This window comes from Oncorhynchus clarkii, chromosome 6 (assembly GCF_045791955.1).
Source record: "Oncorhynchus clarkii lewisi isolate Uvic-CL-2024 chromosome 6, UVic_Ocla_1.0, whole genome shotgun sequence".
NCBI lineage: Eukaryota > Metazoa > Chordata > Actinopteri > Salmoniformes > Salmonidae > Oncorhynchus > Oncorhynchus clarkii.
The window spans coordinates 78,606,420-78,632,595 of record NC_092152.1 but is presented as its reverse complement, the minus strand read 5'-3'; the positions used below and the strand labels follow the sequence as shown (position 1 = coordinate 78,632,595).

The window sequence follows — 26,176 nt, the reverse complement described above, 5'->3', positions numbered from 1 at the left end:
ATGAGGAGGGAGTGGAGTTCTCATTCATTAAAGGGTAAAGGAGGAAACCAAGTCCAGTATGTCAAACGGTACCTTTTCTTTGTTCTTTCTGTTCAAGTATGTCCGATTTGAGACTATTACACCAGCAATTACTGTAACATGTGCAAAGTATTAACTGTGAAGTTATGTGATTATCTGTGAAGGAAACTATGCTGCATGAAGACAACAGAATCATTCACTCACTGGATGCAATCCAACCATCTCAACTGACATCACAATTTTATTGATGTCCTTGTTTCTTGTCAATGAAGTTAGTTGGAGATGAGAAAGGTCTACCTTTCCAAATCATATCTGACTGCATGTAGAATAACTATGAGACCTCACCTCAGTTCCCTTAAATGGAGTTTGGCAGTAAATCATGTGCGTAAGCAGCAACATTCTTCAGCAAATGTTAACCGATTCGTCTACTTGACGCAAGGTCCTACCAGCTGTGCACGCACGGAGCAGCTCGAGCTTCTTTCACCATCGAGTATGAGCATCCTCATCATCGGACAGGATTTAAGAGCGCGTTCTAAAACTCGTTGGGATGTTTTTATTGCATTTGGATTCATATGATTTTAAATATAATACAGATTTTTTAAAACCACATCAAACCAACTAGCCGATTTACTTCTACCCCAGTCTTTAACTCTGAGAAAACCTTTTAAGGTAGGGTTATATTGAAACGTTATGGAAACGTTCAACGTGGGCGTTATTTGTGTTTCCTGCATAGTAGCCTATCATCCATATGCATTAATATTAGTGTTTATGATACCGTTATAAACATTTATATTATTTGGTTATGTTAGGTTATTTTTATTGTTAATAATATTCTGAATAATTCATGTAGGCACTGAATAAAGATCTGTTACTTGGATCTGTTTTGAAAACTTGTGTTCCTGGGTTTTAGTCTAAAGATGTCACTGATGTTTGGGAAAGCAAGGAGTTGTAACTTCTCTGCTATCCCTGAGGGGGGACAACCTGAGGTCAATGTGGTCATCCTTGGAGTGAAGGGTTCAGGAAAATCAGGTGGCCCACCCATCTTTTTCCCTTTTCTCCTTCATATGCTATTGGATTGATTTAGTGTTTATTTTTAAAACATTAGTGATGTTTAGGTTGGTTTTATATTGTGTTCTGCCACTTAATATACACTGAGTAAACCAAACATTAGGAACTTGCCTTGATTTGTCGTCCTTAGTATTTGTAGTGGAGTAGATCCCAGTTTTGTTTACATTTTATTCCAGTTTTGATAGTTTGTTATTCATGAAAAGCAATGTACTCCTATCTGATATTTCATGGGAGTGTTTATATAAAAACAGGGTTCCCATTCCCCATTTGGGACACTAGATTGTACAGTGTGACAGACTGACAACAAAGAGCTGAATCTAAACAGGAAGTGAATGATTCCCTTCTCTCTTTTCAGCGTTGACTGTCAAATTTCTCACCAAGCGCTTCATCAGTGAATATGACCCCAATCTAGGTAAGCTTCCATTTGTTACCTTCTGAAATAAAATGCAATTGTCAAGAAATTTCTTTGTTAAATAAATCATTTTGGCTCTGTCCTAACATCCCCTCTAGTACCATTTAGAATCACGCTGTGCATTGGGAATGCCTTTTATGGTTGGCTAGTATGGACATTAGAACACCTCTGTAATAGTTTGTGTACACTAACTAACTATACAAGAATCGGCAGATGCACTTTCAGAGAAATGTACAATAAACTTGTTCATATTGAAACATGAATGACTGTATTGTGATGTTGGGTCCATGTTGTGACCTCCATGTTGTGTTCACTGCCGTCTAGAGGATACTTACTCTTCTGAGGACATGGTGGACCAACAGCCTGTCGTTGTGAAAGTTATGGACACAGCTGACCAGGTGGGAAGAGTCTTTTTTGAAAGACTATACTACTGCCGTTGTGCCCTTGAGGCACTGAACTGCTCCAGGGGCGCTGCTCTGCCGCCGGCGCTCTGCCGCGGTTGGATAATGTGACAGAAGAAAAAAAGGTTTTCAGATTTGCATTGAACACAAAGACAGAGGATGATAGTGAGGAAAGATAGAGGTTGTGTGAAAGGGCAGTAGGTCCGATCCAAACCTGAAGACGTGTGTGCCGTAGGCTGGGGCATTACCATTACAAGAGCCGGGACACAATGCCACATTTTCTGTGCAAATGGAAACCATTTGAAGATCTATTCTAAATCAATTGATATGTCTTCTAAAGCCTTTGCCACTAATTGTTTTGAAGTGATGACCTTTTCCCCTTGTCTGTCTCTACCGCCAGGACGGCCCAGTGAACTGTGAGCGCTACCTCTCGTGGGCCAGTGCCTTCCTTGTGGTCTACAGCATAGACAATAGACGGAGCTTTGAGGGCTGCCAACAGTACCTGGAGGCCGTCACCGTCCACACCAAGGCCCTGCAGCCCAAGACCCCCATTATACTGCTGGGCAACAAGCTGGACATGGAGAGATACAGGTGTGTAGTGAATTGGTGGGGTGGATGGAAGTCCGAGTGGGACTCAAACCTGCAACTACTCGTCTGTTAGTGTAATGCCTGAGACATTATACCAAGATGAGTCTTGATGAGATTCCGGTGTTATAGCTACTAAGTATTGCTGCAGGCGCTCAGAGCTCACTACTGGCTCATATCAGCATAGTCAGCAGCAGCAATACATACCACAGTAGTTAGACATGGAGAGATACCGGTGCAGAAGTCTTGCATGCCAAGATGTCTGTTTAAGACTGTTAGAGACACAGCTGGTGGACGTTTAAGAGATACAATATAACCCGGTTCATCCCCACCAAGGCGGACCTGCGATTCAAACCCACACCACAACGACATAACATACTCCAAAAGTCCAGGCATGTCCTGGTCCGGGCCGACAGTGCTTCCAGGAGGAGTGATGCCATCCTCAAAGTTCTGTTTTGGCCCATAGCCTCTCAAGTAACACCAAAGCGTTTTGCAGCTCTAGGCCTACTTGTGGTAGTCATCTGAAAGCCTGAAATGAAACATCATGTCAGTCCTACTCAATGTTAATGCACACCCCCATCACTGCTGCATGTGTGGCAACCCAAGCCCTCTTAGCTGGTGTTTATGGAAACAATCATGTTTATTCAAGCACTTCCAGTAAAGTTGATTCATGGCAAGACTCCAACCACTTATATTTGTCTCCCAGTGTAAGATGTCTTCATGTTGCTATATTTATCCAAAACATATAACGTACAGAAATGTATGAAGCAATAATGGCCAGCAGACTTATAGCCACTCCAACACACCTTATTTTTTTTCTAGGTGTAAGACGTTGTCATGTTGCTAGTAACAAGGCATGATGTGTAATTTAAAAAAAATTGTGGGACAACATTTCTTTGGTTCCATCAGGTGACGTCCTGACAACTGATAGACAGAAATGTTCTTGCAACGTTGCCCATGAAACTTGTCTAGAACATTAATATATTATTATTTTTTCTCCCCAATTTTGATCTTGTCTCATCACTACAACTCCCCAACCAGCTCGGGAGGCAAAGGCTAAGTCATGTGTCCTCCGAAACATGGCTCGCCAAACCGCGCTTCTTAACACCCGCCCGCTTAACCCGGAAGCCAGCTGCACCAATGTGTCGGAGGAAACACTGTTCAACTGACAACCATTGTCAGCTTGCAGGCACCCAGCCTGCCACAAGGAGTCGCTAGAGCACAATGAGCCAAATAAAGCCCCCCCGGCCAAACCCTCCCCTAACCCGGACGACGCTGGGCCAATTGTGCACCGTCCTATGGGACTCCCGATCACGTCCGGTTGTGACACAGCCCGGGAACGAACCCTTAGTGCCTTAGACCACTGCACCTCTTGGGAGGCCCAAACATCAATATGTTATGTTTGGAGAATATGGCAACCATGTTCTGTGTATGTTTGGTGGGACATCGATGGAATATTTTCCAAACCCACAGAAAACTGGACACATACATGTAAATTTTCTTGCAAGGTTCCCATGAAACATGTCTAGAAAATGTATATCTTAAGTTCTGAGAACATGGTCACCGAGTTCTGGGTAAGTTATATTTGAATGGAATAATCTCTTGGGACATTCCAATGAAAACGTTAGTTTATGACCTAATAAGACTTTTAAAGGAACGCTCTCTAAAGTTGTGGGAAAGTTTGTTGTTAGCTAAGGATGTAGGGTGTGTGATTGACTAATGATATGTGCAAAGTTGTACTGATTATAGTACTGATTATAGGGGTCAGTGTGTTTTGGAGCTGTTTAAACTAAAGGGCTTCTCTTTTCTCTCTCTCCCTCTCTCCCTCCTGTTTTCTCTTTCTCTCTCACTCTCTCGCTCTCCTTCTCTTCTCTCTCTCACTCTCGCTCTCTTCTCTCTCTCCTCACTCCCCATCACCCTGTCTCTCCCACTCTGTCTTCAGGCAGGTGAGTAAGTCGGACGGCTCGGCCCTCGCCACCCGTTTCGGCTGCCTGTTCTTCGAGGTGTCTGCTTGCCTGGACTTCCTGTCTGTCCAGCGGGTCTTCCATGAAGCCGTGAGGGAGGCCAGGAAGCTGGGTGGCAAAAGGAGCCCCCCGTTACATCCCCTTTACATCAGTGAGGACAACAAGCCATTGTTCAGCCTCGCCACCGTGCCCCCGTTCACCACCCCCTGCTACAAGGAGCTCCCAGTGCCCGCCACCGCCAAGCTGGTGACGGTCAAGTCGTCACGGGCACAGAGCAAACGGCGGGCACCCACGCTGACGCTGCTCAAGGGCTTCAAGATCTTCTGATGAGTCGATGGAGAATGAGACCAGACTTAAAGAATGGAAATTTAAGACTTGTCTCAAACTTGTGCTCAAAGACTTGAGACTTATGCTCGAACCTTGAGACTTAACTTGGACTTGTGCCAGAGACTTGAGACTTGACTGAGTGTCTCAGGCTCGAAGACTTGACTCAACCTGGACTTTCCTAAAGTGACTTATTGACAAGTCTGCCATAGTGGCTTACAATATGGACAAGTGAGAGAACTGTGAAATAGGTTATGAGAGACAATGGACTGTGTCAAATATGAAAAACAGAACAAAATGGAGCCAGAATAACATACAACCAAGCCATCAACATACTGTATGCAGCAGAAGCTGTCATGGTGATATCACCATCACTTCGTTGGAGCGCGTACCAAAACGTCATGATGACTTACTGCACCTTCAAGTGAGGAGAAGGAACAGTAATTATCAGAGCTCCTTGAGAGATGGACAGTAATGGACTGGTGTTTAAACTGTCATTGTGAATGTTGAATTTATATTGCCAAAGTTTTCAAAGTTTGTCTTGAAGTCAGTTACTGGGACAAAGTTATGTTAGTTGCCAAATGTATTGTGGTGATTGGAGTGCTTATGATGGTGCTGGTATCACTGTAGTATAGATTGCTGACACTATGCACATGTATTTTTATATGCATTTTAATAAGCTTTAAAGGAAAACTAATTTTATCGGTTGAAGACATATTTTGTTCATGTTTTAAGTTATTTGATGCTATAACACAAAGTAGCAAGTCAATCTGAGTAAAAGGCCCAGTGCAGTCAAAATTCAGTTTTTCTGTGTTTTATATTATACAACAGTTGATGAAACTAACACTGTAAAAGTGTGAAAAAATGTGATCAGTGTAATTTCCTGATAGGTGCTGGTTTCTAATCAGCAGGTTTGCATGGCCGGGAGTTTTGGCTTTCCATGGTGACATCACCATGCTATAAATTGGTTCATAGACAAATAACAAAGACAGTTCCAAACATCTCTGCCAATAACAGCTAGTTTTCAGTTTTCCCCTCCCATCTCAGACCACTCCCAGACAGTCTGAGCGAAATTCTTGCTTGAGAAATATGTTTTTGCTAAAAAAATATATTTTTGCCAATTTGAATGGAAATCTATTACAGTAAGGTACTTAATTGCTACCCAGTAATGATTTGATATTGATATCAAAACAACTGCATTGGGGCTTTAACTTCATATATACATCGTTTTCACGAGTTGTGGGCGCCCTCCTCAGGCTCATCAGTGTAACAACGGTTGCATTTTTTATAACTTAAAACACATTTTTATACTATTGTATGCTAATGCCATCCCAACCAAAATTACAAAACATAACTATTTTGATATGAACAGTTTTATTTCCTTATTGTAAATACTGCAATTGTTGGAATGCTTTTATAACACAATGAAAATCTATCTTACATATGGAGAGGTGGTATGATGACAAAAGTTAACCCACTGAATTCTGTTTTCTATCCAAAACATCTATATGTGAATACTCTCTCACAAGAGCTTTCCACTATACTCACAGCAAGATAATTCCAGTTTGTATTATATTAGGATCCCCGTTAGCTGATGCCATGACGTCGGCTAATCTTCCTGGTGGCCAGCATTATAACTAAAAATACTGTACAAATAGAATTACAAAAGAGATGTATAAAGAGAAGTTTGATCTTCCAATCTTAATGTTATCTCAGACCATGTTTAGTTGCCTTTTAGTGTTTCCCAAGTAGACTACACTTGAATAGCTTATGACACATGGTTTATAAGTGTTCCTACATACTGTCAAGAGACATAGGAAAACTTTTCACTGCACTATAAACAACACGTTGCACTTCTTCATGACCAAAAAACAACATTTACTAACTATTTGGTATCCCAAATAGTTGGTTGTGATGTTTCGACGGCCAGCAATGTTTACAGTAGATGTATATTCCATTGCTGAAACTGCAAACAACAAAGTACTTGTGAATGATGACTGTGATACTGCACATATTGTACACAGCATTATTTGTAGTAGTTGTATACCCTTTTCACACTACTGAGCCAAGTCAAGCTGTACTGCGCTGGCATGGTTACGCATCCACCAATAAAATATCTGGCTCAGCACAGTACGGTCTGGCTCAGCACAGTAGTGTAAAATGGGCATTACAGTAATTAAACAGACAGTGGTTGTTTAAGTTACAGGTCAAAATAAAACAACTTAAAAGGACAGTTATTCCTAAGTAAATAGGAGTTTCTGTTCTGCCTCTGCAGAGGAGCAGTAATGAGGAACGTGGCTGTTATATCTCTCTCCTTCATCCCTCTACCAACACTCCCTCTTCTGCCTCCTCTTTCTCTACCTCAACCACCTCCTCTTTCTTCAACACCTCCTCTTTCTCTACCTCCGCCAACACCTCCACTTCCCCCTCAGGCTCGGGGTACAGGCTGGACACGTTCCCGTCATTCCAGGTCACCACAATGTCCCCCGGTTTGAGGCCCTCTACCTCCCCGTTGTCCTGGAGGGGCTTGGCCTGGCTCACTGGGATCTCAGATGGGCTCATACTGACCTGGACATAGGCACTGTTGACGGAGTTAGTTCTTTGACCTCCAACTTCCGTGACGATGACCTGTAGTTCTTCCGCCTCCGGCTTCATGGCCAGAGCCGCCGCCTTGTACTTGGCTATCTTATTCCGGTTTCTGTGTGGAGGATGATGGGAAATGTAGTCACTGTGATGTAAATAAAGATGGCCAGACCAGCACGCACAAATATGGCGATTTTTCTTTTGTTTTCTTCCATAACAGGTCCTGTATTTAGGTTCTACAGAGCATTTGGTTGCATCCCAAATGGAACCGTATTCCCTACATAGTGCACTACTTTTGACCAGGGGCCATAAGGCTAGGGTGTTATTTGGGAAGAACACTTTGTTTGGATCATTTACTGTTGTTGACCATAAGTATCTTCACCATGTTTCATAATTGAAGACACATGAGATATTTCTTGTTTAGAATGACAGTGTATTACATTAGTATTTTTGAGTTGAGTGGGTAGAAATTAGTCTACTTAAGTTGAGTAAGTGTCAGATAGGGGCTTACTTGTTCGCCATGGAGCCCATTCCCAGAAGCAGACAGCCCAGCAGAAGGGCAGCGAAGGACAGAGCCAGCATCGCAAACTTCCAGGGAGTTGCTGTGACGACAAAAACACACAGTTGTAACTGCGGAAAATCTTCCCACCGTTATAAAACCCCACAGGACATTTCAGAGGTGATCAAAGACAAAACATTGGAACTTGGACCAACTGTGCACTTAACCGATTTTTTTTTTACAGACTTGGCGAGAATAAAAGTTTACTACCATGTAAATCTGACTATGAGAAAAAGTGCTTCACTATAACCAATCCCTTTATGGAGGCTTTGGGATCAGATCACATAAATGACACCACCACCACTACAGTGCCATGAAAAGTGAAAACTGATTAACTGAGTATATATTGTAAGAAAAAACTGCTCAGTAGGATAACATAATGGAGCTGGATAACATAATGGAGCTGGATAACGTAATGGAGCTGAATAACGTAATGGAGCTGGATAACGTAATGGAGCTGAATAACATAATGGAGCTGGATAACGTCATGGAGCTGGATAACGTAATGGAGCTGAATAACATAATGGAGCTGGATAACGTAATGGAGCTGGATAACGTATTGGAGCTGGATAACATAATGGAGCTGGATAACATAATGGAGCTGGATAACGTATTGGAGCTGGATTACATAATGGAGCTGTCATATCAAATAGCTTACTTAAGAACAATCCAATCATATCTATTTTACTTGTAATTTCCCAAACAATGGCCATGGATCAGTTTGCTACCCCAACATTAACCTAATACAACACTAATAATACCCTTTTCACACTATCAAGCCAACCTTATCTGTACTGTGCTGGCTTGGCTATTTTCCTTCCTCATTGTCCTTTCCAGCAAGGCACAGAACAGCTTAACTCAGTTTGGCTCAGCTCGGTAGTGGGAAAAATTTAGCTTTGTAAAGAGCATAACTTACGGTCCTCGGTGCGATAGAACCATCTGAGGAATTCTTTCTGTTCATCGGTCATACCAGGAGGCCCCGCTTTCTGCTCTTCCGCAGGTTTCACCTCAAACTCATCGGGATCGCTCGATGCCCTTTTGGATCCTGCAGGTGCCAATACAAATATACAAACACATGTTGCATCACCATCCCCTGTGTTAGTTTTTATGCTGACAAAATGGTGGCCACAATGGCACCATGTGGCCAAGGTGGGCTGGGGGACTATTGTGGAACGACATTGAGTTAATATCTTCTAGCCTAGGTTTGAGAGGCCCATGCTGTATCAATTCACACAAAGCCCCAATCTAACAACTGCTAACTTGTGATGAAGTCAATCATTCAAAAGGAGATGAAAATGTTACATTATTTTCAACATCTTGAGTGCTTATTTGGCTCATTCTAGAGCTTCACTCATGTAAGTCAATTTACACAAAGATCCAATTTCATGCCATGTTAAATGTAAATTAAGCGATTAAAAAACTATTGAGGCAACAACAATCACTTACTGAGCCTCTCCTGGCATATATCCCCTTCATCCAGAGACCTCCACTTGGTCTGCTTGCTCCTGTGGGACAGTGTCAGTCGTTTCCCGTCTGTGGAGAGCTCCAGAGAACTGTTCTGACTGATCAGCCTGTTCAACTCACACCCCCACCGCAGCCCCCCATCACCCCTGTGTCCCCCATCCTCTACCCCCTCACAGGGTACAGTCTGGACAGGGTCAGAGTGGTGGGCCGACAGGCACCTGGAGGTCCCCACACGCTCCAGGAGACTCTGGTCCCTCCAGATCCACTGCTGGAGAACTGAGTCCAGGTTGCATTTATTCAGCTGAACCAGGCCCGTCTTGGGGAAGTCCTCCAAGCACAGGCTGTGGAGGGTGTTGTGGATCATGAAGCTACTTACCCCTGGAAGTGCAGTATAGTGGACATGCACTGTAGTGAGCGTAGTGTTATGACAATTTTTAAAATGTTATTTTAATTATTTAACTAGGCAAGTCAGTTAAGAAGAAATTCTTATTTTCAATGACGGCCTAGGAACAGTGGGTTAACTGCCTGTTCAGGGGCAGAACGACAGATTTGTACCTTGTTAGCTCGGGGGTTTGAACTTGCAACCTTCCAGTTACTAGTCCAATGCTCTAACCACTAGGCTACCCTACCGCCCCAAATCAAAAACATGCTTCCACTTGTTGTTGTGGTTTTATGGCAAAATGAATCAGGGGATTGTTTCAGTGAAAGGTGTACGTGTGAAGGGATAGCATTACCTGGCAAGAGGAGACAGAGTTTGATCCACACACGAAACATGTCTGAAGTGGATGAAATCTGCAATGACTGTTGACATAAATCAGAATGACAATGTATTCCCTTAGAAGAATACAAGAATACAAGATCAACACTTACACATAATAATAATCATAGTTATGTAAATGTAACTTTTATTATGGCTTGGTTCCCATTAGAAAGTTGTATGGTAGTATTCCTGGGATGGTAGTATCTAGCACACATTTTTACTGGGCTTCTCAACCATCAAAAACAAAGCTTTTAGTCTGCATTGAATTAGTGGACCAAAGGGAAACATACACATCCACCTTATAAACGGAGAGTTTATCCAAAGCACTGCCTTCTTTGTGCCGCAATTCCATCTCTACACTCAAAACAACGTTGAAAGTATGTAGAGGCATTGTACCTTGCTAATTCCATTATGTACATGTGTATTCCATTATGTACTGTAATAGTGTGTATTAGGCTACAATATTAGGTCCTGAAGAGAAATACTCATCATCAAGTAAACTATTTAGAAAAGTTGTCCATCATTGCACTTTTAACGCCGATAGCGAGGCGCCAATCAAATGTTAGAGGTTCAATCGAAACATACTCCTATCCCATAAACAAATTCAAATGTAGATAATCTAATGGTTGACTCTCTGTGTGTATAGTACACATCAAAAGATGATGGTTATCAATCATATTACCCCAATGATCCTATTAATTATGATCCAAACATCCTATTAATAAAAGTTGCTATAAGCGTTAACAATCCAAACAAAAAAATATACACTACAAGTCCTCCTAACCAATGGCTATATATCATTCATTTAAAAGTTGAAAAAATGATATACCATTTGCAGACAGTAGCTTTAAAGTAATGAAAACAATTTACTCACTTACCAGGGGCTGTTTCTCTCACAGCCTGACTCGGAGAAGGGAGGTAGTGCAGTAGGGAACATGATTCTACCTGTTGAACATACACAACGCAGAGGAGAGGTTTTCCAAAGTGCATGTGGGAGGAGATTGGTTCATTGAGTCTCTTGATTATGGCTATATGGCATCTGTAAATGTTCCCTTTATAGCTGGGGAGATGGGGACTTTTTATGTGGTGCAATGTGTTCTTCATTTATTAAAGAATGCATAGTCTGGAAGTAGTTGGGGATGTTATTGCTAGAGAGAAATTTTGAGACAGGTGAAACAGCCTCCTTATAGTGATGGCAGTCTTTTCTTTCTCAATGATAAGAAGTTGTGAATGCTTCATTAGGCTACTGTAAACTACTGCATAGTGTACTGCACCATAACTGGGCCTACTTCATTACAATCTTCTCCTAACTCAATGGAATGGAATCAATCCTGTACTCAAGCTTTTAAACTCAAGCTGTACTCAAGCTTTTAAACTCTACATTGTCCTTGCATTATCCTTGCATCGACAAGGTCAGTGACCAGGGTTGCTTGGTTACTGTTTAGTTAGCCTTGCTGGGACCTTGCCATTGCAGTTTGCAGACATGGGAGGAAAACAGTCTGTGTTTAGTCAAACATCTGGCATATGTGGAACTGTCGTGATATCTGTCTGTTAAACAAGAGACTTAAAGGGATTTTTATTTCTTTATGGCAAGTATGTTTTACAGTTAAAGGTAAATGACCTCCAGGTCATCTACCATACCTTAGCAAAGGAGAAAGAAGTAGGCTGGCCTTTTAAGTGAGTGAGTTTTGTGAACACAAAGACATTATTTGCCAACACTTTAAAAATCAACAGGATGAGGATACTCAAATAACAAATAATATTGTTGGTTGGTTGTGAAGATTAGGATTTTTTCTTTTTAAATTTATTTAACCTTTATTTAACCAGGAAGGGCTACATTTTTCAAGAGCACCCTTGCCAAGATAGGCAGCACCAAGTCATTACAAAAGAATTACAGAAAGAAAACATGAAAAACTACAAGTAATCTAGTAAAAAGGATAATTAGAATAAGGTTAGGAAAAGGGTTAAGGTTTTGGGTTAGCGAAAATGCTCTCATATCATAACCTGCAATGAAAAGTAACTTCTGGTCATAGTTGTTTCAAAGTGGTGTGTTTTAAGGGAGTCCCATTGGTTGTGGTTGGAATAAAGTCAATTATTTACACACTTCTCTGTGAGGAAAAAAATAAACAGTTCAGTTTCATGGGAGAGAACTTGATTCTCTCTGAAGGTTTGGACCACACAATATACCTCTCTGCACAGGCCTCTTCTTAGGGACTCACGCCTCGATCACACTGACAGTGCTCTTCATTCCGGGACTCCAGAAGTACATTCATTCCAATGGAACGCTGCTTTGCAGAGTCAGTTGCAATGCGTTCTATGTGGTGCTAAACATATGATTTAAAAAATGTATGCGTCAAACTGTATGCGTAGACGACTTGACAGAAATGGTAGCAGAAGGTGAATGTTGAACTTTTGTTGCACCCATATCCAGATGATGCTGCGTTCTATTTTGCGCAGGAGTATTATCGGTCTGATCAAGCCGTCACTGTCTAGTCGGAACTAAAAGCGTCTGATCAAAGGAAGGGAGAACTATTTTCGATAGAACCGGAAACATGGTGTATGTCAAGAAGAAATATGGCGGCGCCCATATGTAGAAATACCTTAACGTTATAGCTGACATTAATCAAGCTAAATGTTGGACAATATTAATTAACGCTAAAGGTAAGCGTGTCACACGAATAAATCTTGATTCTAGAAGGGTCCTCGTGTAATTTGTTGAGCTTGTCTTGACGAATAAACTAGCCATACTGGAGTCGAGCATTGCTAGCTAATTTTGATACACTGGTGGCATTGGTAGATGCCCGCCCGACCAATGACAGAAGATGTGGAACAATGTCAAGGCAAAAGTAATGGGTCTGAAAATACTCCATGGCTTTTGCAATTATTGCACCCAGAGGCATGCATCTGTTGGCGTGTGGGTCAAAAGAACGCCGGAGAAACATAGGCGTTGTGGACAAGTCCCTGGCAAGACCCGCCTATTTGCCACTAGGAACTACTTATCAACAGAACCACCTTGGAGGGTTCTTTTCTTTGGGACAGATGATTTTGCTGTAGAATCCCTCAAGCTGCTCTCTGCGTCAAGGTATGACACCCACAACAATTTACATGCCAGTGAGCAAAGAGGAGAGAGTCTTTGCAGTGAGTAACTTTAACCTGGTCCAATATCTGTTTGTGCTGTCTCATAAGAGTTGGAGCAACAGTGCGAACAGATCTGGGACCAGGCTAGAGTAACTTCTCGTCGCCTAATGTCAGTTGTTTGCTGTCATTATTTGCCGCAGGGACTCCAATGACCGAATTGTGGAATCACTTGAGGTTGTCACACTATCCAATGACGTCCCTGTGAAGAAGTTTGCTGATCAAAACAAACTGCCCGTTCATGTCTGGCCTCTCGGGGATCTTCAAGGGCGGTTCGATGTCGGGGTGGTGGTGTCGTTTGGCTGCTTGCTTCGGGAAGGACTTATCAACCAGTTTCCATGGTGAGTAACTTCTCTGAAAGTGATTCATGCAATACAAGTGTAACGTTATAGCTTCCGTCCCTGTGTGCCCCTAGCTGGGTGCAAACCAGGGACCTGCACACAACACTCTGACTCGCCACCAAAGTAAACATTGTCATTACCACTGACCCAGAATGTACTTGTAGATCTCAGGGCGGGCGACATCACTTGCTCCATGGTAGCTACTATGTTCCATATCAGCTACACAAGCAGCAGACGCTCCAAGAAGTGTCAATCTTATGAACACCTCCCAAGAGTCAAACCCTGACTGTGTCCAATCTGTTTGATTGTGATAGTTGCAGCATATGTGTCTGTTGCCTCTATTCCAGTGGGATCCTGAATGTCCACCCCAGCCTTCTCCCCAGATGGCGCGGCCCCGCCCCAGTGTTCCACACCATCCTACACGGAGACACTATCACCGGGGTCAGCGTCATGCAGATACGACCAAAGAGGTAGGCTAACATGACCCAGAGCTACTTTCTGTCCCTTTCCCTCCTTTCCTCTCTCCCTTTCCTCATGGTGCTGAGGGAGGAAGGGTAAGTCATGAAAGGGACCAGTCATCTGCCAGTAACATGGACCTACTATTGACAAGCAAAAGTGAGGGATGACATTAGCAGATGGTTGTTTGTTCAAATGCATATTTAGGGATGGTTTCCCAACCTAATCCTGGACTGAAAAGCCTTTTTAAAGGTGATTTTCCCCATTGAGCATGTGTTATAGCCCTGTACAGGACAGCTTTATCTGGGTCCAGGAAACTGGACCATAATGTCTCCAGAGGCCATCAGATTTCAATAGGCCTATATATAATAGTGTACTCTACTACCGTATTCACTGTCAAAGCACATACTATTCCTCAAGTCAAAGATCATTAAACCTTTGCACCTCAGTGTATCTCTGATCTGTGTTACAGTAAACCTCATTGTCTGTTACAGTAAACTGCAGTGTGTGTCTGTGTTACTGTAAACCTCTGTGTGTCTCTGGTCTCTGTTACAGGTTTGATGTGGGTCCCATTCTTCATCAGGAGATCTACCAGGTCCCAGACAACTTCACAGCTGACCAGCTAGGAGCTACTCTGGCCACCAAGGGAGCCCAGCTGGTGAGTGCACTTCACACTGTGTAGTTATAGCACCCTATTCCCATCCAGTGTACTACGTGGCTCGAGTCTTATGTGACTCTGTTGGTCAAATGTAGTGCACTACATAGGGAATAGGGTGTGATTTGAGCTCACTCATTTGGGACGTAGATCCACAGAGCGTAATCCGTTTGAAGAGGCTTGTCAGAAACCAGTCATGGTTAATGTAAGTCCTCTTATATGGGACCTTTCTTATTTTGCTTGAACAGTTGATTGACACATTAAGGACCCTTCCAGAGAGAATCACAAACCGAAGGGAGCAAGCTCAAGATGGTGCCACTTTAGGTAAGAACATTTATTTACTCAACCAGACATTTGATGCTAGTAGTAATTACAATTTGAATGATAAACAATCAGCAAGAATTGCAACTTACTGCGCTGCATGTACTTTCTAAGCACCTATTCATGCCTCAGCTTAGAGTTGACTCTTCTCAACAGCCCCTAAAATCAGCACATCGATGAGCTGGATCGTATGGGAGGAGCAGACCTGTGTCCAGATCGACTGCCTGTTTCGTGCCATCGCATCCCGGGTAATAAGACCAGTCATGTTCAGTTGGCACGAAACTAGAAAAGTCAGAAAACTTCAAACTAAAGTGAGCAGTCTTATTGGGCGATTTCAGGCTGTCCCTCACCTGTTTCAAGATGATTTTCTAATTCTGTGCATACTGAACATGACCTTGATTTACTATGACCGGCCTCTCAACACACATTGTCCAAGAGTGTTAAAATAACGCCCTCCTCTTCTCTCTCATTAGATCCCATTGAGAACAATTTGGATGGGCAAGACCATAAAGTTGCTGGACTTTGCTGGCAAGTGCAACATTTCACTATCAGGTAATTTCCTATTTCATTGTTTCCACCACTGCTTGGTGGTAGATGGTGGTTGACTCAGCTAGTTCAATCAGTATGCGGTAAGTAGCTGTGTGGACCGGCAGCAGTAGTGTTGGAGTCCACAATCTGTCTGGTAACATCCGTTTTGAATATTTTAGGTTGAGAAAGGTTGTGATTGTTTTAATGACAGGTCGAGGGAGGATACCTGTGCCAGGATCTATGAGTTATCAGAAAGAATCCAACACCTTGGCTGTCTGTTGTAAGGTGCGTGAGCCAGGCTTTTCATCCTTGACACTTTCCATGGTTTACTATTATGTCAAAACACCTCAAATTTTGTCTTATTGAAATATGTCTAATATTAATGACAAATAATTCACTTCCTGATGTATCATGGCATAATATAAATAATTAACTTGATGGATCCCATAAAGAAATTATGACAAGCACTTTTTGTGTGTTCGGTGGTCAAGGATGGCTGGGTGGGATTCAAGGCGGTGATGCTGAAGAAGAGACTGTCGGCAGCGGACTTCTACAACGGATATCTCCATCAGAGCTTCCAGAACAGATCTGGCCCTCCCAAGCAGGAGTGCCTGTTCCACAGTAACATAACTAAATTACATTCAGCTGGAGAGGAGAACTCATTGACACAGCTACACGCTGTGCATTAAAACACAAAACAACAACCTACTTTAATGTTATTTGATTAGATACATTTCCTGTAAAAAATAAAGGATCTATACTATGTCTGTTTTAAGACAACATATTTAAGAGTACACACGAGTAGTGTTCAGCAGGGAACACCGTGGCAAAACGTTTTGAAACTAAAAATGAGCATTTCTTATTGTTCAAGTCCAGGTATTAACGACCCTCCCTGTTTCAAAAACGTTTTCTCTTATTTTACACCTACTGGAAACTATTTCCTGATAGCCTATGGAACACATGAATGTAATAATAGTGATATCATGGAGAGGCTGTTGTGTGTGAGTAGTTTGTTGTCAAATGCAAAACCCTCAAACCCGTTAGACTACCAAAATAACAGTTGTATTTGCATAAATAAACATATACAATGTTCTGTTGCCTTTGTCATTTGCTCTATGACATTATCCATTACCATATTATGCATTGGACTTTGTAATATTTATCACAGTTGTAGAGATGGTGGGGTCTGTTTTAGAGATGTACTCTTCCCAGGGGACTAAATGGTGCCGTTCCAGGCCGACTACATTGCAGTAGCGCTGCACAAATTAACCAATGATCGAATGCCACGTCATCTACATTGGGCTCAGATATTAGATTGCAATGCCACATTGATACGGCTACTGACATGTTTGAGTTTAAACCTTTATAATAGTAACAGTTTGGCCTTCATCCAGGTGTTATGAGATTTGGTGTGAATCTGCTTCCTCCACCCGCTGGGACGCAGCAGCTGTGTTCGTCACAGCATGCTGGTCTCGGGGACGTTGTCTGTTAACTGTGAGGCTTTACAACTGTGTTCGTCACAGCATGCTGGTCTCGGGGACATTGTCTGTTAACTGGGAGGCTTTACAAGAGGCACGTACCACTATGGAAGAGAGAAAGAAAGTTCAGAATTGTAGCATTTCACTAAGTTTTAAACAAAACATTGAAGGAAATGTATTTATTCACTTGATAAAGTGGGTGTGAATTAGACCAGTGTTTAATTTTTTATTTTAGCCCTGTTGATTCAACTAATCAAGTGCTTGGTAGGCTAATTAGTTAATTAGTGATAAGGATGTATCAGTGAAGTGGTAGAACACAAATGTCTGGTGGTTAAGAGAGGGTTGGGAAACACTGACTGCATGTTTCCTTTTAGTCATAAAGCTAGCTGCCGTTAGCTAGTGTGAATGTGTTTAGGGTGTCATCATACCTCCTCTGTCATCCCTGCTGTCTTCCTACCCTCTGTGTTAAAAGGAGGCTTCAGGTAACCTTTGAAGTGCTGCTTCACCAAGTCATGGAAAGTAGATAAGCAATCCTAAAAAGAGCATCAGGAAAGCTGAATATTAGCTACCAAAATGTATTACACTTTTGGATGTAATTTTAGATGAGGCAAAGCTGCATCAACTATGGTGGATGTGTTACCAGGCCAGTGATTTACTACATTCACCATAAACCCAATTGTAATGTGGCAGTGATTTTATTTGAAACATTTCTTCAACAATGTGCATTATAAAGAGGAAACTATTTATGCACTGTTCAGTCTACTAAACTGTAGTTAAATAATGGCCTCTTTATAGACATACCCGTTCTTCCTGTGAACAGATGTAGGTGAACCAGCGGAGCCCGGCGGCCACGTGAGTGATCTCATCCCGGTAGATAACCTCCAGCACCTCCACAGAGCTGCAGTCCCCCTGGGCAGCGAAGCGGGAGAGGGTCTGGGGGTGCACATCTAGGCCCCTTGCAGGAAGAGAGAGAGGGAGTTAGGTAGCTGTACTTTCCCCGAGCCCAGTCGATTTAGAAAAGACAAGAATTTAATCCATTTTTTGTTTTAGCCACCCTGTGGTTATTTGTGGCCAAGGAGGAGTGACATTTCTCACACCTATCCAAACCTTTCAGATAATGTGAACCCCATGGGTGTATTAGAAGATGTGTCAAGGTAATAGGGACCATAATGCTTCCACTGCACTGGTAACATAATCATTCTGTTGGTGCTGTAATTCAGGTGGATGCTGTACCTGGCTTCATGTACCATATGCACAATGGCTAGCCTCGCCAGAAGGTCGTGGGACGTATCCGTTGCTGACTGCCACAGTCCTGTGGAGAAGAGCGGAGGAAGCTCCACTTACACTGGCTGCACTGAAAATGTCATGTATTTTTTCATAAAACCAACTGTGATGATATGAATAGTTAGTTAGGCCAGGATTAAATCCAATCTGCATTATAGCACGCGTGATACTTAAAAGTTCATTTCCGATTGAGCCGAAATATGCAGAGTTCACTGTGAATTAGATCTCCACGAACACGGGGAACATTGCCTTTCCAAAGACGCATTGTCTACAAAAGAGATCGGATTGAAGCCGGGCCTTAGTCTGGAGAAGCCAGCGAACCACCCACCATTATGAACAGGTAACGCACCAAAGAAGCTGTCGAGTTCTGTGATCCTCGTCTCTAGTAAGTGATAATGCTGTTGGGAACCGTAGAAATTCATTGTATTCCCAGGGTAACAGTCCATCCAATACTCACAACTGATACAGTACTACCACTTTTTATCCTCCTGGAGGAACACTGTCTTGCAGTATTATACAAATATAAGCATAGTAAATATACTTGGACTACCAATATCTGATGTATAGACGTTTGAACAACAGACATACATAACAATAATGTGCATCATTCTTAATTAAAGGAATATTCCACTTTTCCCCCAGCTTGTTTGAAAAAAATAAGCTGAAACTTCAGAAAGTGAACTATACTTAAAACAACATTAATGAAGTATATGTTCGGACACTGACCTTGGCCTCGTCTCCGGCCACTTTGACAAAGTCGCTGAAGAACTGGCGGGGCAGGGGCTCTCCAGTGTCCAGTCTGACCGATGAGAAGCGAGCGATGACGTCCCAGGACAGGTCTATAGCCCACTGCTCTATGTTAGCCAGGGAGTGGAGGAGGGCTATCCTGCTAGCCTGGTCAGACACATAGTAAACACACACGCTCATATCAATCATCATTCATGAAGCATGGAATGTTGCAGTTCTATAGCCTTCGTCCGTACTGTATGTACTAATGGCATGACAACGAATGCTAATACCATGACAACGAATGCTAATGCCATGACAACGAATGCTAATACCATGACAACGAATGCTAATGCCATGACAACGAATGCTAATACCATGACAACAAATGCTAATACCATGACAACGAATGCTAATGCCACACATATCACACATGAACACACACCATTTACGCTACTGCTTGTATTTATTCTATTATTTATACTGCTGACAGTCACTTTTACCCCTGCTCACACATCTAGCTCAACTACTCCAGTATCCCTGCACATTGAAATGATGGTGCTGGTACTGATCCTGTATAGAGCTTACCATCTAGTTTTTTTCCTACTGTTTTTCCTTCGTATTATTTGTCTTACCTTTATATTGAATACTGCATTGTTGGGAAAGAGCTTGCAAGTAAGCATGTCACTGCACTGTTTCACACCTGTTGTATCCTGTGCAAGTGACAAATAAACTTTGACTTCCGAAGAGATTATTTTATTGCGACAGTGGGTAGTTAGCATGCCCATTTTGTTAATCTAGGGGTTGTGTAGTTCAATACTGGCATGGCATATGTTCCCTCCTTTTTCTCAACAGTACCATTACCTGTGTCTATTGTCATTGTCGTGTTTGGTCTTCTATTTGTTAGGCTACATGATTGATTGTGATTGATTTAAGTATCTACTGGCACCCAGCCCACATGGGCTTACAAGACACTACTAAACACAGTACCATTTTCCTTGTACTCAACACAAAATAAGATTGTACAAATTATATGCATATACTGTACAATAATCATGGCAAGTACAGCTACCATCTAGCCCCACTACAAAAACAGTACATTACAAACAGTACAGCTACCATCTAGCCCCACTACACAAACAGTACAGCTACCATCTAGCCCCACTACACAAACAGTACAGCTACCATCTAGCCCCACTACACAAACAGTACATTACAAACAGTACAGCTACCATCTAGCTCCACTACACAAACAGTACAGCTACCATCTAGCCCCACTACACAAACAGTACAGCTACCATCTAGCCCCACTACACAAACAGTACAGCTACCATCTAGCCCCACTACACAAACAGTACAGCTACCATCTAGCCCCACTACACAAACAGTACATTACAAACAGTACAGCTACCATCTAGCTCCACTACACAAACAGTACAGCTACCATCTAGCCCCACTACACAAACAGTACAGCTACCATCTAGCCCCACTACACAAACAGTACAGCTACCATCTAGCCCCACTACACAAACAGTACAGCTACCATCTAGCCCCACTACACAAACAGTACATTACAAACAGTACAGCTACCATCTAGCCCCACTACACAAACAGTACAGCTACCATCTAGCCCCACTACACAAACAGTACAGCTACCATCTAGCCCCACTACACAAACAGTACAGCTACCATCTAGCCCCACTACACAAACAGTACAGCTACCATCTAGCCCCACTACACAAACAGTACATTACAAACAGTACAGCTACCATCTAGCCCCACTACACAAACAGTACAGCTACCATCTAGCCCCACTACACAAACAGTACAGCTACCATCTAGCCCCACTACACAAACAGTACATTACAAACAGTACAGCTACCATCTAGCCCCACTACACAAACAGTACAGCTACCATCTAGCCCCACTACACAAACAGTACATTACAAACAGTACAGCTACCATCTAGCCCCACTACACAAACAGTACAGCTACCATCTAGCCCCACTACACAAACAGTACAGCTATCATCTAGCCCCACTACACAAACAGTACAGCTACCATCTAGCCCCACTACACAAACAGTACAGCTACCATCTAGCCCCACTACACAAACAGTACAGCTACCATCTAGCCCCACTACACAAACAGTACATTACAAACAGTACAGCTACCATCTAGCCCCACTACACAAACAGTACAGCTACCATCTAGCCCCACTACACAAACAGTACAGCTACCATCTAGCCCCACTACACAAACAGTACAGCTACCATCTAGCCCCACTACAAAAACAGTACAGCTACCATCTAGCCCCACTACACAAACAGTACATTACAAACAGTACAGCTACCATCTAGCCCCACTACACAAACAGTACAGCTACCATCTAGCCCCACTACACAAACAGTACAGCTACCATCTAGCCCCACTACACAAACAGTACAGCTACCATCTAGCCCCACTACACAAACAGTACAGCTACCATCTAGCCCCACTACACAAACAGTACAGCTACCATCTAGCCCCACTACACAAACAGTACAGCTACCATCTAGCCCCACTACACAAACAGTACAGCTACCATCTAGCCCCACTACACAAACAGTACAGCTACCATCTAGCCCCACTACACAAACAGTACATTACAAACAGTACAGCTACCATCTAGCCCCACTACACAAACAGTACACTACACAAAGAGTACATTTCTCCTTCTCCAGGCAGTGTAAACAAACTGAGCAATCTCAAACCCCCTGCCTGAAACAGACGTCAAGTCCCTGCTTGTCCCGTAACCACAATACTTCAGGGTTTAGCACCAAACATTTTCACAGAAGATAACACGTCTCAGATCGTTATACAAAGGGCTATAAAACACTAAATGGATTTTGTTTTTGATTTCCCAACACAGTAGGCAAATGATCTCCTCTTCAGGCACTGTGTTAAATCGACCCTTCTCTAAGCCAGAGGGAGAGGGCCGGATGGGAGTTGAGCACAGACTGACCTTTGGCTTTTTGTTAGGTTCAGGAGGACATATGGTTCAGGGATATAGTTTTCTTTGATGACAGTATGTTCTAAGTTTTTAGGTCTAAACCATATATCAGCTGCCCATTTTCCCTTGTGGATCAGAAAAAGCTTGTCCTAGATTTGGTTAACACCACATGGCCATTTGTTCCTGAATATATACTGCAAATCAGTTTCACAAAAAATAGGTAATTATCTAGTTCCCAGTCAAACCCTTTTTTTGTGATTCTGCGTTCTGGCATATTCATCAGTCTGTTCCATAGACGTACCATGTCACCTTTTTAACTACCTTCACAACCCATATCGCCACAGATGGCCAGGTTTCGAGTCAGTTTATGCACACCAAGAAAGCAGCGGATTGCTCTGTTTTGAACATTGTTACAATTAGTATGTACTTTGGATCCCCATAGTCCATCACTGGACACACACAGGATTGAAACAGTTGAGAATAAGCACAGTAACCAAGGTCCTTTTCATTTGGTCTAAATCATTAACATATAGAGTAAATAAAGTGGGTGAGAGTACGTCTCCCTGCTATACACAGTAAGGGGTTGGAAACCAGGTCATTAACCTGAACACAGGCAACTGGAGCCAGATAAAGAGGTTTGATAACATCAGAGAATCTTCCATCAATTCCCATTTTAATGAGTGGTTAAATCCATATGAATTCAATGACTTTTTGACAGCTTCCCTTTTGATTTAAACAGAACTTTCCAGACATGTTTCCTCATGGAAGAAGTGGTCAGAAAGTGACATTTTGGACCTGAATGCAAAACATTCAGGAGATAAGATGTGCTCAAAGTTGACCCATTTAGCATTACCCCACCATACCATGAGACATCCATGTCATCATCACTGGAAAAGATCAACGGTTGAGTTTGATATAATTCAAAAGCTTACAACAAATAGGGTTGTCAAACTAAATGTAAAAAATATATATAAAAACAATTACCTTTAATGTCAATTCTGTAAAAAGGCGTAAACTCAGATTTTTTTTCATATTCGCATATGTTGTAGCTTATACCCTACTTTCCATCATCTGAGGTTTTTGTGTTATGTCCGTGGTTGAGACACAACGTGCTCCTGAATAAAGGGTGTTGTCAAAAAGTGATCGAATTCAAATGGATTTACTCCAGTCTAAAAGCAATTAGGTCTCTATTTACCTAATCAAAAGCCTTCATAAAACCAATAAAACAGGCAAAAGATGGTTCTCTCTCTTGAATTCTAGCCTGGACCACTGTAGAGACAGTATAGATGTGGTCTATACATGTTCTGGCTTTCCTAAAGCCATTCTGTTCTTCAGCAAGCTGACCAGACAGTTCTAGATAGTGAGAAGAGAGCCTGTTATTTAGGATGCAGGACTACAATTTACATACAGTGCTAATGAGAATAATCCCTCTATAGTTCAATGGGATTTTAGGCTCAGTTTTTTGGGATTTCAGAGATTCTGAACTTGTTAGTTCATACTGCCAACCTGTCTGGTCTGAGTGATTAGAGGGTGTTCTTAACACTGACCTGTGTGCCACCTTTGCCACGCTTGATTTTGCCCGGCTGCAGTACGGTCAGGTTCTCCTTCCTGCTTGGCTGGACAGGTGGTGTAGCCTGACCCACCTCTGTTATCTCCCCACGGTTCCACCTCTCCTGGACCTCCAGTGTCATGGCTACCTACAGGGATTGGATCAGTCAGTGAGCCAGTGAGATATGCAGTGTTGAACAAATCATCAACGTTACACTATAGTCAAATACAAGCATCGCAGGTGCAGCGAAATAACATCTGCAAATCTGTGTATGCCACCAAAAACTAATTTTGTATGTTTTGCCATGGAAAGTCCAGGGAGTCTCTGCCTGTTTCAGACATTTTCTTTCCTTCATTTGGTGCCTAATGAACACAAACCAACACTCCATTCTCTCCGAGTTTAACACTTCATGTGGTGGTTAGTGTGAATGGGGCTTGCCTTCTCTTTGGGGTCTGGTGTGCAGAGGATCTTTGTAGCCCAGAAGCACAGTGTGTCCTCAGAGGGTGATGGCTCGACATCATCTACTGACAACTTGCCTGAGACAAAAAGAGATCTCTTATTAATGTACTTAACATCATTCAAAGCTTTGCCAGAACAAAATATCTTAGCTACTAGCCTGCTCTCAGATCGGTGTGTTCTTGCCTGCTCATCATCAAGCCAACAAGTTTGGCATGACAATTCCATAAGGAGATGGCAAGAGTGCAGAAACAGACTGTCACCCAGGCTACACTACTTTCCTTTATGTAATTGTAAAAAAAAACTTGATTGGTGTACATTGTTCATTAGGTATACTATCGCCTTACCATTAGATGTGTCTGTCTCTGGGATGGGACTTAGACACAGCTCATTCTGTGTGTTGATATAAATCCTGTCTTGGACAACTCTGACCTCATACACCTGGTTCTGTAGACAGAAAAACAAACTTTCATTTTAGTCTCACGGTATTATTGATTAATAAGCTGTTGTTATTCAATGACCAGATTCTAATAACACATACAGTACATTGCCTAGTGAATGTCTTCACACCTCTTGCAAAGCTGTCACATGTCACATGCCTTATGTAAATATAAAAAGGGATTCAATTAGATTGTTTCATCCGCTTGTGATCTACACATTCTCAAAGTGAAAGAAAAATTCAAGACGCCTCGATTGTCTCAGGGGTGTCAGTACTTTCTCTAAGCAACTCCAAATGCCTGTCTCTTGTCCCCAAGCACACACATTAATGCCACATTGACTTCTGTATGAAGCCGATGGTGGTAATACATATCAACCTTCCCTTTATCACCCTGTTTCAGGAAACCTATATTTAGAATACTACGAATAAATAGGCTCTGTTGGAGACCATCTCTCTCTACCTGTAGTCCCATGGAAGAGGCACCTGTCTCCAGGCAGAAGTCAAAGTGATGCCAGGGACAGACCAGAACCCTCTTCCCATCTCCCAGGTCCTCAATGTCACCGAGGTCAAGAGGGCCTCCTGCGCCAAGACAGTGGTTGTAATGATGAAAGACATCATCGTATGGTGACCATGATCATTTTGTTCTTTTGGCATACTCTCATCCTTCTGCTTTATCCTATAGCCACTTTGGCACGTAGTTGTTTATGAATTAATCATCAGAACAGCAAGCTACCATAGCATAGTGCTGAGTGATTAATAGTGCTGTGTGCTGATGCCATCAATTAGGCTAACTTATACCTTCATGGGGACAGGATGAATCCATAGCCCAGAATCTGTCATCTTCTGTGTGAACCAGGACAATGTGTTCACCATCCTCAGAGTACAGCCTTGGGGAAACGTAGAAAAGTCATGCAGTTAGGCCATCTTTTTAGAATAGGCAAGGGCAGCTAATGTGTATATGCTAGCTGCTGCTATTCTAGCTAATTGGACTGCTTACTTTGTGCATGGTGAGTCAAAATCACACTTCTTTCCTACACATTGCCAGTTTCCGTCTTTGACAATTTCTCTTAATGCAGCGACTAAATTTTCCTCGAAGTGATCCATTTAAAACATACGATGCAGAAAATAGTAGTAAGAGTAATGTTGTGCATAACTAGCTTGCTACTGCTGCCGTCCATGCCGATGTGTGGCAGAATTGTTTTCTTCTGAACTACAAAATCAAATTGTTTCAACCGGATGTTGGTACTCCACGAATTCTGCCCGACATAAAACCACTAAGGTAAAACAAGAACCTAAACTTAACAGAGACAAACCTTTGACATGCTATACAAAAAGATAACACTTGAGACAAAGAATGAATGCATAGAAATGTATTTGTTGATTAGACAAGATTTAGAATTACAATTAACAGTCATTTTCTCATTTTGATATGGTTGATTACATTAAAAAAAAATGTAAACGAAATTACAATGAGAACAATTAACCTCAAGGCCAGCAGATGACGATGCAGCCAGCTATACACTCGTGTCCCCCATGGACAGGTTTGTACATAAAACATTCTCCATTCACGCTGCAAGGGTGTCAATTTCCTCCTTAACTTGATTTAATGGTGAGAAGGTTTGATTTAAAAAATATCTAATAATAATAAAATAAAAAAATATATTAAAAAATATATTTA

At 42.2% G+C, this 26,176-nt stretch overlaps 4 protein-coding genes across 7 annotated transcripts; 2 read left to right on the top strand and 2 right to left on the bottom strand.

Moving 5' to 3' along the window:
* The first annotated feature begins 450 nt into the window (after positions 1-450).
* Positions 451-6,365, top strand: LOC139411665 (RAS-like, family 12). Its single transcript, XM_071158284.1, has 6 exons — positions 451-687; positions 929-1,047; positions 1,442-1,498; positions 1,823-1,896; positions 2,300-2,490; positions 4,427-6,365. The coding sequence occupies exons 2-6, from the start codon at positions 936-938 to the stop codon at positions 4,773-4,775; spliced, it is 783 nt and encodes a 260-aa protein (XP_071014385.1). The 5' UTR covers positions 451-687; positions 929-935; the 3' UTR covers positions 4,776-6,365.
* LOC139411663 (uncharacterized) lies at positions 6,130-12,644 on the bottom strand. Of its 3 annotated transcripts, XM_071158279.1 has the most exons (7): positions 12,326-12,644; positions 11,017-11,083; positions 10,113-10,179; positions 9,361-9,756; positions 8,831-8,959; positions 7,867-7,957; positions 6,130-7,470 (listed from the first exon to the last, which is right to left on the bottom strand). In XM_071158279.1, the coding sequence occupies exons 3-7, from the start codon at positions 10,150-10,152 to the stop codon at positions 7,089-7,091; spliced, it is 1,038 nt and encodes a 345-aa protein (XP_071014380.1). In that variant the 5' UTR covers positions 10,153-10,179; positions 11,017-11,083; positions 12,326-12,644; the 3' UTR covers positions 6,130-7,088. The 3 variants fall into 3 exon arrangements, with proteins under 3 accessions (XP_071014380.1, XP_071014382.1, XP_071014383.1); XM_071158281.1 differs by lacking the exon at positions 12,326-12,644 and having other exon boundaries at positions 11,017-11,101; XM_071158282.1 differs by lacking the exon at positions 12,326-12,644 and having other exon boundaries at positions 11,013-11,098.
* On the top strand, positions 12,628-16,667 carry LOC139411658 (mitochondrial methionyl-tRNA formyltransferase). Its single transcript, XM_071158272.1, has 9 exons — positions 12,628-13,220; positions 13,417-13,614; positions 13,962-14,084; positions 14,626-14,728; positions 14,974-15,049; positions 15,203-15,294; positions 15,520-15,598; positions 15,786-15,859; positions 16,066-16,667. Exons 1-9 carry the CDS (start codon positions 12,961-12,963, stop codon positions 16,261-16,263), a joined length of 1,203 nt encoding a protein of 400 aa, XP_071014373.1. The 5' UTR covers positions 12,628-12,960; the 3' UTR covers positions 16,264-16,667.
* LOC139411657 (uncharacterized protein HI_0077) lies at positions 15,045-26,141 on the bottom strand. Of its 2 annotated transcripts, none has more exons than XM_071158271.1 (12): positions 25,983-26,141; positions 25,297-25,385; positions 24,959-25,077; positions 24,407-24,506; positions 24,042-24,139; positions 23,602-23,751; positions 19,063-19,230; positions 18,665-18,734; positions 18,286-18,364; positions 17,854-18,007; positions 17,481-17,585; positions 15,045-17,156 (listed from the first exon to the last, which is right to left on the bottom strand). In XM_071158271.1, the coding sequence occupies exons 1-12, from the start codon at positions 26,054-26,056 to the stop codon at positions 17,124-17,126; spliced, it is 1,239 nt and encodes a 412-aa protein (XP_071014372.1). In that variant the 5' UTR covers positions 26,057-26,141; the 3' UTR covers positions 15,045-17,123. The 2 variants fall into 2 exon arrangements, with proteins under 2 accessions (XP_071014372.1, XP_071014371.1); XM_071158270.1 differs by lacking the exon at positions 25,983-26,141 and adding an exon at positions 25,496-25,740.
* Positions 26,142-26,176: the final 35 nt, after the last annotated feature.